Source organism: Macrobrachium rosenbergii, chromosome 11 (assembly GCF_040412425.1).
Source record: "Macrobrachium rosenbergii isolate ZJJX-2024 chromosome 11, ASM4041242v1, whole genome shotgun sequence".
NCBI lineage: Eukaryota > Metazoa > Arthropoda > Malacostraca > Decapoda > Palaemonidae > Macrobrachium > Macrobrachium rosenbergii.
The window spans coordinates 16,785,106-16,798,790 of record NC_089751.1 but is presented as its reverse complement, the minus strand read 5'-3'; the positions used below and the strand labels follow the sequence as shown (position 1 = coordinate 16,798,790).

The following is a 13,685-nucleotide window of genomic DNA, read 5'->3' as shown; positions in this document are numbered from 1 at the left end:
ATAGATACATACATACTTGCATACAGCATATATGTGTACGTATATGAATACAGGTACATATACTTACTGCATGCATGCATACGTACATATACACCCATCTTATAAATAACACAACAAAAGTGTAATAAGACCTTGATGATGAATATTACCTGGAGCACAACTAGGTAAAGATATAAAATATTTACATTATGATTCGTAACAATCATTTTATATAAATAGGATACATAGTATCATTGATATCTTACTATGATAATATCTATAAATGCACATAAGAAATTCTAACCTACAATAAGTGCCATAAACGACTGACATTATGTAGATATTTCTTAGTTGTTTCTGTTATATTGATATGTAGTTTTAATAAGGGGGGAAATGTATTTACTACTTTAAATGGGAATTCAGATCTCTATATTTTTGGAAAAACAAGTTTTCCCTTCGTGATGTAAGCATCGTTATCTTCCGTAGCATACATAGAGATATATCTATAGAATAACAGTTTCCTACTCGGCAATAAAGTCAGTGCATGACTGCTACAATTTTTAAAAAATCATTGTAAAAAATTAACAAATTCAGTATTTACAGTGTGCAGTTAGACTGCGGTATAGAATCCAAAACTTCAATTCAAATGATATCATTTATAATACCTAATTATAAAAAGATAGAAGTTTTCAGCATAAAATGCCATGGATACAAAATTACAAAAATTAGAAGTGAAGAATAACTCACTTTTTTTTTTTACGTGCGATATAGGTCCCCAATAATAAAAAAATAAGACTCGTTAAATGGGATTCATATTCAGTTTACCTTATGGCTAAACACAGTATATACATATGTCTCAACGCATTTTATAATTTCTTCGATTTGGTTGAAGTAACATCGAATTTTATCCCTCGAGTCCTAAAGAATTCCTCCAGAGGTGTTGTACTTTCATCTGTGTCATCATCAGTTTCTGCCCTTACTCGTCTTATGTCAGCCGACCTAAAGCCACCCACTTTCATCTCACAGCTTTGCCCAGCTGAGCACTGGTGTTGCTGAGGGAAGGTGCACAGAGTGCACTGCGGGGTTACAGTGGACGACACTAGGGGAGGCTGGGTACAGCACATTTTAAGCCTGTCGTTCTGGGGAACACTTGAGGTCTCTGCAAAATTTGCTCCACACGAATTGCAATCTGAGCAACTTTGCATGGGATGGTCTATGATAATTGTAGTATCATGACAGCACCTATATGCTTGAGGATTATGGTTACTATCGTTTTGGGAGATAGCTGGATTGATCTTGGGATGTGAGGCGGATCCTGAGCAGTGCTGCTCAGCAACTGTCTTGTCGTCCATGGAGTTTGAGCGAGATAATACTGTAGGAGAGTTTCTATAATTTTCCGGTGGTGAAATGGTAAAGCTTTTGAGCGACACGGGACTGAGATCGTCCGATGTTTTGGAGTCTTGATGCACTGCCTTCACTGAAGGAACAAGAGAACTGCACTGAATGCTTGGGCCAAGGGGAGTACATCTTTGATTAACTGTACTTTGTAAAATGTCTAATATAACGAGCTCCCTCTCACTAGCATACTTTCTGCTGTGATCCGTCTCTGTGTTAACGCGAGAGTCTTTAAGGTAATTTAATTCTGTATCAGAAGAGGCTGCTGGATTATCAAAGCCTAAGTTTTCTGCTGTACACGATAACAGTTTGTGATTCCGTCCAAGTTTTGGTCTCCAGTTTATGGAATGTCCACTTTTGTCTAAACTTGTCGCACCTAAGTCTTTATTGTCATCACTACCTAACCGTATGATTATTGTCTTTAGTTCGCAATTGTCTGACATGTCTGCATCACTCTCAGCGCTCAAGGCTTCTTCAAGTATCCTAAATCTGCTCTTTTCAGATTTTGAACTCTGTGTTGCAGAAGTGTCAGTGAAGGCCATGTTTTGGTAAGCCAGGTTAGTTATGACAGTATGGCAGTTAGATTCAGCACCGTCCTCTGAGGAAACTGGGGATAACACTCTTTCCTCACTACAATTTCTACTTTCAGGTAGTTCTGAATCAAAGGAAACGCGATTGTCCTTATCCACAGATGTCAAACTGCCTGACTTCAGGATCCCCCTGATGTCAGACACTTTTGCAGACACCCCAACTTTTCTTCTACGGCCATTACTATCTGGGGAACCACTACAACGATCTTTGCTAGTTGCAAGAAAATTTTCATTTTCACCATTGGGAATCCAACCATGGCTTCTCTGTAAACAGTCTTTAGTGCTGATATTCTCTACTGACAAAACACCACTTGAATTAAGAATGATGCCATTATCACAGCTAACGGATCGTTGCTTCTTCCATGTGGGGTCACAGGGCATAGCAGAACCATACCCAATGAAGTTAACCATTTGGGTGTTGCCTCCTTTCGGCAGTGGATGATCTAATGGAGTCTGAAGGCTTCCGTTTATCAGCTTTTCAGTATTTTCCATAACTTTATGAACACTTTCTTTGTTACTAAGAGCTGCACAATGGTTTCCAACGATCTCAGTTGTGTCGCATTGCGATTTATCAATAAATACTTTACAGTCACCCGTCCTTTGTACCACACTGTCTTCACTCACAACACACGGATTACACACGCCATTTTTCACATCGACTGGAGCGCCTTGATCAACATTTGGCACAGATTCAGTCTCGCTCTTCTTTACGTTTTCCTCTTCCTTACCTTTGGGAGTCTCTTCTTCTTCCCCTCCTCCTCCTCCTTCCCCTTCCTCTTTATCACTTTTACCACCATCTTTTACCGACTCACTGACTTTGCCTTCTTTGGTCGCATTTTCGGCCTCATTGGCTTCTTCCTTGATGTCTTCCCTGATTATGGTTGTAGTTGGTCGTCCGCCACTGGCGCTCTTCTCGCTGTCATTTCTGTTCATTGCATTGCGGGCAGCCTCAGCCTAAGTTAGTAAAACGCCAATTAGTTAGCTGATAAAAAAAAACAGCTAGATTTATGGATCCTAAGGATTAGTCAAAGAGCTAGTCTACATGAATTTCAATTATCACCCTGAAGCAGTTTAGTTCAAATACTACCCTTGTTAGCTTACAGTAAAAGCTGTGATTTAGTCTATCTTCTTCTATAAAGTGTGTACATGCACTTAAAATGACGAATATTTAGCGGCACAACAATAACCGGCAGTTATAACCAACTATACTACTGAAGGAATGAATAATTTATTGACATCCAAATCTTGTGCTTTCATTCTTCTGTTGAAATCAATGTAAAGCAAAGAGACGTTTATGTTGCTTAGGACAACTACTTCCAGTGGAAGTCACTCGAAGTAGTTGCTCGCTTTGACATGCACTGACTTAGAGGTTTTGCAAACGCCCGTACACACTTGTGTATTGCTCGTTTTATTCACTGATTCTAGGAAGAGTCCTAGATCTCTTGAAGCAGCAGGTGGCACTACGGTGAATACTAAAACCTTCTGCAAGCGTACTGAGGTGAATGTATTAAGCAATATCAAACTGAAAGACTTGCCGAGGAAGTTTATGCTTGTGTCAAAGAAAGATGACGGCAAAGAGGGGTGGAAAACAAGAGAAAACGAGTGACTTCTTGTGGGACAGTAGTGGATGACTGGTTACCCAAAGATTCACATCCAGATTACCAATAGTAATGAACAAAACAGACAGAAGATACGCCCAGCAAATTTTAATAGAATTTCTATGAAATGCACACAACAAGAGATAAACACTGATATTTTTTTTTGGTCTTTACATTACTTTTAAGGATATGAAACACTTTCACAAGATGTAAATTTCTGTGAGACTGAAGTTAAATGAATTTCTTATGACCCTTTTCCTAAAAATGATATCGAAACACATTTGTAGCGCCAAGTATGGCTCAATAAACTATAATCGGTACGGGATCAGACCAAAAACATTAAGTTCCCCAGACGTTACTCAGCAAAGTTTTTCTACTTTGTCAGGAATTTACTTTCCCACCTACAAACAACTGGCAAATGAAATGTCTAGTTAAAAAAGTGGATTAATTACATAACTTCAGATACATTACATCCAAGTGAAAAATACAGAAGAGTACAGAGGGGTCAGCTACTAATTTATTAGTTTTATTGACACCAACGGCTGTCGATACGTAAAGAAATTTTGGGAGTTTAAAGTGACAGTCTTAGACGATAGTGCTCACAGAAGACATGATTTAGCTACTGTCATACAGACTGTCTTGGTTATAGCAGGAGGACGTAAATAACTTTGCGAATTATAGAGCGATTAAATCAGAAGGAAAAAAAGACATAAAAAACGAAAAACAAATCAAGAACTGTTTTGAATGCTGCGTCTTTCTTGACCACAAGGGAAGAAAATTTATTCCATCTCGAACCATTGCTGAGGCTGATGAACCTGTGAGACAAAATCAGACAAAAGGTAAGGCCAACTGAAACAAGGAAATCTCATATCTCGAAAGTTTTCTTTACAACCCTGCAAAATGGTTTTCAGTCCTTGAAAGGAACAGACCACTCAACTGAAAAAAGGTCACGAAAGGGATATGGAATAGAAAGGAACTAAAAATGGTCTACATTCAAGATTCAGCAGCTCGGTCTAACCTGCGATGACATCCAACTGTGAGTGAGGGTGAAGAATTCTCGCCCTTGGTCTATGTCCAACTCCTTCTCTCGGACTGCTCTCGCCACGCGCCTTCGGAGTCTAGGTATCAGAGGGTCCAATAAGTCGTCTGTGGTCTGTGAACTTCTTTCCTCTCTGCTCCAACAACCGTCTGTTGGTGGAAAAGTGACATCTGGTTATTAAGATTAGTTGCCCAAGTGGATTTGCAAGCAGCCGCTGTTAAAGGAACCATCATAAGAATCTTAAGAATCATTCTGAGCAAAGTTTGAATGTTTTATTTCATTACCTATTCCTTTATGTACTTATTTTGTCTTGGGAATTAGGAAGCACGAGCAGACGGCGAGGTACTAAATCAGATATTATATCCACATTGTCGCCAATTCATTTAGGTGACGCAAAAATACATAGGAAGATAGTACTGAATAATTAATCTGGGACTTGGAATCTGGGATTCAGTTATTCATTTCTTTCTCTATAACAGTTGATTATTTTCTTTTCATAAAAACCTCTTGCCCATTTTCTTATCCAAAATCGCGACAGTTTTGAAAATATCTTCTTTATAAGTGTGTTGATAGCAATGTACAGCACATCAAGTCAAGAAACACGCAACCGAGCACACTCTTAGAGTCTACACGCTGCGGATGTTGAATATCTACAGGAAGATTGGATTGACAGAGAGAGAGAGAGAGAGAGAGAGAGAGAGAGAGAGAGAGAGAGAGAGAGAGAGAGAGAGAGAGAGAGCGTGAGCGCATGTGTGTATCTGCAAACTATACTTTGCCATTGCAAGCGATTAAAGTATTACGAAATCTCAACAATTTTCCACTTGTACCTTTCTAATGAGACTTCATCTCAACATTTTCTGGAGAAGTGTAAAAAATTTTCCCTGGTTTTCTCTACGAAAGTCTGTGGATAGGTCAGGGTGTTAGAAGAAAACCCTTGGGCTCTCTTTGCTAAGAATTTATGAGAGAACAGTTACGATTTTGGAAGATATAATGTTAAATATTCTTTGCTTTTAAATCTGTGCAATCGTATACAGGTAAATTTGCAGTTAAAAAAAAATCACCCAGGTGATAATTTCAACACTGAAAGGACCCATAACTTTATTTTCGTTCTGTTATCGTTTAGAATCCTTCTGGAGTTGTTCTCCCACTAAAAAGAAAGTGATTATGTCACACAAAGAGATAAATTAATCAAATGGGTGATAATATTAACATAAGAATGCGAACATATTTGAGAATTCATTACCACATAAGTAAATTTTTCATTTAACAGCTTGAGAATGTCCCGAGGAGTGCTTTACTGAAATATAAATTTTATGGTCATATATATCACCTTGTTAAAATTTCAGTCTCATAAGACACTAATTTGTAAATTAGAATCCAAATCAGAAGTACTCGTCATAATAAATTAATTAAAATATATGAATTTGTTTTCAACAGTCAGTTCCTCATTTGGGTTGGCTCTAAAGAAAATACGTCACTGGTATATTCATCATTCATCAGTTGAACCCACCGTACAGAAAACTTCCACAACATAAGAAGCTTCATATGCCTGCATAAGAGATTCATTTTCCGGTGTGTCGAGCCCTTGTACATTGTGCCACTCACCTCTAACTTGCTTTCAATCTCTTGCTTTATTGATATTAAGGCCTTTTCTAGTCAAGTACCTCATCCAGTCCATGAAGCCGGTACCTCCTCCGTCTCCCTCTCCTAATGCCTTCTCTAACACTTACAAATCATTCTCTTTTGCGCATATCCATTGTCCTCTAGTCTCTCCACATGATTGTATCACCTCCTTGAATTTGATGCCTCCTTTCACTTGCGGTACTGTTTGCCTCTTACATCATTTCCATCTTTCTTTTCCACTTGTATTAGACAAAGAAATAATTTCAGCAGCTTTTTACCGACATCACTCACACTTCACTATCATAAAGGAGAAATGGCTTAACCGTCCCCTTACACACGTTTCTCATTAAACCTGATAACCCCAAGTAGCCATAATCTTGCACATTTTTATTTTCAATCAATATTATATTCTTGGAAATTCAATTTTACAAAGCAAGAGGAATAGGTCACGATTAAATACAGTTCAAAAGTGTTTATTTTAAGATAAATCTTAACAAATAATCAGTTGCCGAACCCTTTGAAATTCTCAAAATGAATGGCTTTCCAATGTCGGCTAAAAACACAGACCGTAAAAATTACTCCTGAAACATAGCGCATGCATGTGAAGGGCAATACTCTACAATTATTTCAACAATGGCAGATGAAAAAAAAAATTCTCATTCCCAGCCCCCTCGGCCTCTCTAACATCAGACCAATTTTTACACGAATTTGGAATAATGTAAATTTGGTTACAATTAATTTCAGTATCAAGTAATCAACATACCGAAATTTAACAAAAAAAAAAAGTAATTGCAAGATGTGCCAAAGACATAATTCATTTCTCTTCTGCTTCTATTCCTTAAAACTAAAATCACACACCAGCCTTATCAACGCAACCAGAACCTAAGACGCAGTTACAGCTCGTCAGAATTTCCCTTTCAGATAAGCCTGGGAAAACGTGACGGCATTAAAAAAAAAAGTTCCAAGAAATTCACAGAGGTTAACCCACCTCACCGCGGCATAATAATGGACGGACATGACACGCGTCGTTGGTGTGTCCTAATTACCTGTGGTTAGATCCAGCTGTGATCCGTAGGCTCGTTTGAGCATAATATCTCGTGTTTGGTGGGTCGCGTTTCCGCTCCCGCTGGCGTCGCTCCATAAGCTGCGGGAACAAAGAGTATGAGTGAGTCACTAGTGTGGGAATAAAACAGCGAGTAGGGAAAATTAGCGAATGAATGAGGTATGTATTAAAAATAACACAGAAGTATAAACATGGAAAATTGGCGAATGACTGAGTTGTGTGTTAAAAATCAATATGGAAGTACAAACATGGAAAGTTAGCGAATGAATGAGGTGTGTGACAAAAATTAACATGGAAGTGTAAACATGGCAAATTAGCAAAGGAATGAGGTATGTTAAAAATTAACATGGAAGCATAAACATGGAAAATTAGCGAGTTAAAAAGTAACAGGTGTCTGTTAAAAATTAACATGGAAGTGTAAACATGGAAAATTTGCGAATGACTGAAGTGTGTTAAAAATGAACGTGGAAGTATAAACATGGAAAATTTGCGAATGACTGAAGTGTGTTAAAAATTAACGTGGAAGTATAAACATGGAAAATTTGCGAATGACTGAGGTGTGTTAAAAATTAACGTGAAAGTGTAAACATAGGAAAATTTGCGAATGACTGAAGTGTGTTAAAAATTAACGTGGAAGTATAAAAATGGAAAATTTGCGAATGACTGAGGTGTGTTAAAAATTAACGTGGAAGTGTAAACATAGGAAAATTTGCGAATGACTGAAGTGTGTTAAAAATTAACGCGGAAGTATAAACATGGAAAATTTGCGAATGAGTGAAGTGTGTTAAAAATTAACATGGAAGTATAAACATGGAAAATTTGCGAGTGACTGAGGTGTGTGTTAAAAATTAACATGGAAGTATAAACATGGAAAATTAGCGAATGACTATGGTGTGTGTTAAAAATCAGCATGGAAGTATAAACATGGAAATCAGCGAATGACTGAGGTGTGTTAAAAATCAACATGGAAGTATAAACATGGAAAATTAGCGAATGAATGTGTGTGTTAAAAATTAACATAGAAGTATAAACATGGAAAATTAGCGAATGACTGAGGTGTGTGTTAAAAATCAACATTTAGTATAAACATGGAAAATTAGCGAATGACTGAGGTGTGTGTGTTAAAAATTAACATGGAGGTATAAACATGGATAATAGCGAATGAATGAGGTGTGTTAAAAATTAGCATGGAAGTGTAAACATGGAAAATTAAGGAATGAATGAGGGTATTAAAAATAACACAAGTACAAAAATGGAAAATGAGAGAGAAAAACTTGAAAATTCAAATTTTGTTGTTCTATACGATAACACTTCAATACTTTGCAAAACACTGGATAACAAATACCTCATTTCTCTCTTGAGAAGGCCCCTGGGATTTGGGTCCCTGGGCAGAAATCCTGGTGGCATGAAGGGCATCCCGAGGGTAGACTTTATTCGTTGCATGAGTGACAGCTGTGGCTGTGCGATGCCCAACATGGCCGAGCCCACATACATGCTGAGAGGAGACGCGGAGAGAATAGTAATTTTTTAAAGACATTACAACAGCCTTCTTGCAAATCAGTGCTTAGAAAACTTGTTTGCGACTTTGCAGGTCTGATGTGAACGTTAACTGAACTTGGCAGCTGACGGAATGAGTTAATAATAATAATAATAATAATAATAATAATAATAATAATAATAATAATAATAATAATAATAATAATAATAATAGTAGCATGAGTCTTCAAATGGAGAAACAAATCCACACTTATTTATATGTACATATAATTAAAGATAAATCTGTGCAGATTTCTCTTTAAATTGTCTTTAAATCTGTACAGATTTATCTTTAAATTATCTTTAAATTTGTCTCCAATAATAATAATAATAATAATAATAATAATAATAATAATAATAATAATAATAATAGATATTGTTAAATGAAATTGCTGCATGAGCTGCATTTAATTTGTAGAGTCTTCACTGTTTTCTAATTATTGCTTTTTCTCTGCTATTGCATCGGGCAGAGAAAAAGCAACAATTAGAAAAATAGAGAAGACTCTATACAAATTAAATGCAGCTGATGGAGCCATTTCATTTAACAATACCTGTTTAAAAGAGGGTCTCCTACCGAAATAATAATAATAATAATAATAATAATAATAATAATAATAATAATAATAATAATAATAAAAGAATGTGATTAAATCGGGCAGAGAAAAAGCAACAATTAGAAAATAGAGAAGACTCTATACAAATTAAAAGCTGTGTATAAAAGAGGGTCTCCTACCGAAATAATAATAATAATAATAATAATAATAACTGAGATTATATAGCCCAGTGAAATCTACACTGTATGCATACATTTGTATAAATTACGTAAGAAATTTAAAGCGAGGCTGTTAGATGCAAAAAAAAAGAAAAGAAAAGGAGGTCCTGTGTGAAGAAATGTTAAACTTGAAAAGATAAAAATTACTGACAAAGAATGTTTCAATCACAGTGATCAGAGATTCAAAGTTTATCTAGAGATACACGGAACACTTTAGCAAATTGGATTGCACATTGCATAACGGGCAATACTGATCTTGACGTAAACAAAGAAAGCTAAGACCTAAATTGCATGATCAAACACGTTTGTGTAGTGTTCCGCGCACAGTCAAAGGATAAACACAAACTGTCAGCAAGAATAATAACACAATTATATAGAGAGTCCCTTTATGAAGCCATTTGATAAGAAAATGTGTTAAGAAACGGTGCACAAATAAGTTGGAAAAAACAATTCTTAAAAATAACTCCGCCATATTTTCACATCTGAAATAACTTGCATCCGATATATCCAAGGATGCACTGCGCCTAGTTAAAACTGATTCAGTGGTTCTGGAGCATCTGAAAACCTGACAAGTTCACGATATATATACATAGACACTCATCAGAAAAGTTAATCTGAGCTTTTAACACAGCTGAGATAAAAGGAGTTCCATTTCAACACCAACAGAGAAAAGAAACTGACCTTTCAATAGCTGCACTTGGGGAACGATCCGAGGTGCGAGACAGGCTGGCTTTACTCGCCGATCCTATGTGGCATCGGACGTTTGTGGTCGTTTTGAAGGCTGATCGGTCGTTCTTCTCCGGCCTGCGTCGTATGCAAAAGATCAAATATTTCAGATAACCATAAATGTTTGTCCTTTGAACGTAATACACGCATTAAAGGGATATGAAGAGTAATCCTACAGTTTTGGACTGTGAGAGAACTGAGCAAGTTCCTCAGATGACAGAAAAGAGGGAACTCTTGATAAAGTGGAAGGGAGAGATGGTGAAAATAATTTATCAGGGAAGAACGGGACATACCCATTTACTCTTTTGACAGACTTTCTTTGAGTTAAACAGGACGAAATTTGTCAAAAGGAATATACCAGCTATAGCCAGGTAAAAAAATCACTGCAAAAGTCTCAGATTAATTATATTCCTGATTACAGAATTTATGATTCGACAACGGCAAAATACTGTACTACCTGATAATGTGATAAGATCACATTGTAAAATAACCTCTTATTTACGCTAATAATATGATTAAGAGTAAGTAGTAGTATGAATAAAATGAAGGAAAAAGATGAAAATATACCTCAAGAGTATTATGTAAATCTTCGGGAAGAAGAGTAAGACCAGGATGACCAGCGCACTTAAGGAGGTGCAGACGCTCATGCAGATGATTTTGTGATCACTGCCAAAGTATATAGGCACCCACGCCATCTGTCGGGAGAAAAGACTAATGGTTAAAGATATCTGTCAGAGGATAGATAGATGATAGAATATAAGTACTGGGACCTATGAGGTTGGGACCTATGAGGTCATTCAGCGCTGAAACGGAAATTGACCATAAAAAAGGTTTGAAAGGTGTAACAGGAGGAAAACCTCGCAGTTGCATTATGAATCAACTGTTAGGAGAGGGTGGAAAGTAAGCTGGAAGAAAGAATACGAACGGAGGTACAGTAAAAGGGATGAAACGGGTTGCAGCTAGGGCCGAAGGGACGCTGCAAAGAACCTTAGGTAATGCCACAGTGCACCGCATGAGGTGCACTGACGACACTACCCCCCTACGGAGATCTATCAGAGGATGGCATTAAATTGAACAGTGCCAACATGATAAACATGAAAGTAATGCGTTCATACAAGGGTGAGCCCACACTACCATAACAATAAAACGCGACATAAACACACTTCTGGAACTTATCGCATATTTGTCAAACGTGCTGAAAAGAAGCCAACGACTGTAAGCGTTGAATGAACCTTTGGCAAATGATGGACTACCAATAAGACGTTGACTTATATACCCAATCTTTTTGTAATGTGTGTGCGTGAGTAATTATCGACGTGTGTTTATATGCTGAATAGTAGTGTGGACGCACCCTAAGGGCGGGTGGAGGTTGAAAAGGTATGTACAAATGCTGCAGGATTAAATAAAACAATATTAAGCTCTCATTAAGCCTTGAAAACATTTTCAACTCCTGCATGTTATACCAGTGCCTGTAGTGATGTCATTCATTCCAATGACGAACCTTCAGTAAAAATGCTTCACCGTAAAGCAAACGGCAAACATTTATTTCGCATCTTACCCATATGACGCAAGTCGTGTACATCGAAAATCCGATGAATTTGGCCTCGTTGAAATTCTCGGGCAGGTTGCGCGTCTTGATGGCATACACCGTACACATGGCTATCAGGAAGAAGTCCCAGCCCATCGGAGCGATGATGCCCCGTGGGGAGGTGTTACATACCAAATGCACCTGTGGGTAGAAAAAAAAAGGCTTTTTCTTTCACGCGAAGTTGACTTAAGAACACTGACTCACGACGGTTTTTCTTATTGCTATAACAAATCTCGAGAAAGTTTCGTGATCTTAAGAATATGGAAAACTGAACTCATGTAGAGAAGCAATAAACACATAAGTACATTAAAATCTGATAGTATACCAAATTCTTATTTTCTTCATTAGCACACTAAGGGGGGGGGGAGTGGTGCGAAGCTCATTACTTCTGACCTCATAATGTTAAAGAGAAATCATAAAAAAACTGACACTATCATTGTAGTATTAAGGAAAATTAAAGAAAACGGTACGAAAACGATATCAAGATCTAGAATAATGCCGATAATGGAAAACCTGGAGACTGGATTAACGTAAGCATGAATGATGATGAAATTACTCAGTAGGAAGCGATGCGAATATCTTCATAACTGATGACTTTCACATGGGGTAAAAAAAAAAAAATTGCGCCATCCTTTTCCCTAATGATTTTTTAGGCTTTCTTTCTCGCCCTGGCGTTTTACTCTCTACCTCCCCATCTCTGCCACGTGACTGGCTTTGTTCTGTCCTGTCTAAAGATTACGTCTAGTATTGTAATACTTCCCAAAACAAACGAAACGATTTGTCTTCGGCGGTGAGCAAGAAAAAACAAGAATGACCGAGAATATCTTTGTCTAGTGACCTGATAGTTAATTACGTCTATTGTGAAGATTTCATTCATGAACAAATACTGTCTTTCACAAGGCCAAACTCTGGGAGGATTAATTGTCTGCGTAACTGCTTCCATTTGTAGAACTGAGGAGAATATGTCTAAGTTTCGCTTGTCATTTATTTACTTGAAAAGATCTTTAAATTTTTTGTTTTAAGATGCACAGGACATTTATAATGGACAACGACTGGGCCCCAGTTTCTTAAAGAACCCCAGATAATCTGGTATTTAATACAGCTTCAGTTTTAATAATACTAATAATAATAATAATAATAATAATAATAATAATAATAATAGTTCATTGCAATTATTTAAATAGTCACCTTCAAACTTAAATTAAGGCAAAGAACCGTACAATGCCGTAATGCGGAATAACTGTGAGGTTAGAAACAAACCACATGTAATATCATGCAAAGGTGTAAAGGAAAAACAGTATTAAACACTCGAGTAAAAGCACCGAAGTGCATAAATATATTTAATGAAAAAGAGGCACTGCCTAAATTTAAAATGGGACTTCCCAATGCAGAGCAAATTTGATTCTGTTATTCTCAGCTCTTTCACAGCGCCTGCTCGAAAAAAAAAGGTTATGAAAGCTTTTAAACTAAAACAGACGTTACCTTTATCTAAACAATATGAACTGGTAGCAGAGTGAAGAGCTCTTACCAGCTGCTGTCCACTTATGGAGCTGAAGGGTCCACGCTCGTCCTGGTTGTAATGTAGGATTTTTATCATACTAAATCCTTCGTACTCTTGACTTCTTTTGGAACAAGTGAACAAGGAAACAGCTGACGAACAGCTGGGAAACAGTTGGTAAGATCTCTTCACCCAGTTATCCGTTTACACTGTTTAGATAAAGGTAACGTTCATTTACGTTACAAGATTTTCCAAATACTTCTAAAAGCAAAATGTCG

General features: G+C 37.1%; 1 protein-coding gene across 3 annotated transcripts in view; it reads right to left on the bottom strand.

Annotated features, from left to right (window-relative positions):
- Nucleotides 1-452: 452 nt before the first annotated feature.
- LOC136843197 (metabotropic glutamate receptor 5-like) overlaps nt 453-13,685 on the bottom strand; it is a 549,708-nt gene continuing 536,475 nt past the window's right edge. For 2 of the 3 annotated variants that reach the window (XM_067111270.1, XM_067111271.1), the window contains exons 20-26: nt 11,880-12,050; nt 10,889-11,016; nt 10,277-10,399; nt 8,633-8,782; nt 7,271-7,368; nt 4,581-4,750; nt 453-2,918 (exon numbers count right to left, since the gene is read on the bottom strand). In XM_067111270.1, the coding sequence (XP_066967371.1) occupies nt 846-2,918; nt 4,581-4,750; nt 7,271-7,368; nt 8,633-8,782; nt 10,277-10,399; nt 10,889-11,016; nt 11,880-12,050 (2,913 nt within the window). In that variant the 3' untranslated portion in view covers nt 453-845. Of the gene's footprint in view, nt 2,919-3,655; nt 4,378-4,580; nt 4,751-7,270; nt 7,369-8,632; nt 8,783-10,276; nt 10,400-10,888; nt 11,017-11,879; nt 12,051-13,685 lie in introns of those variants that run through there. The other variant, XM_067111272.1, reaches the window with a different exon arrangement.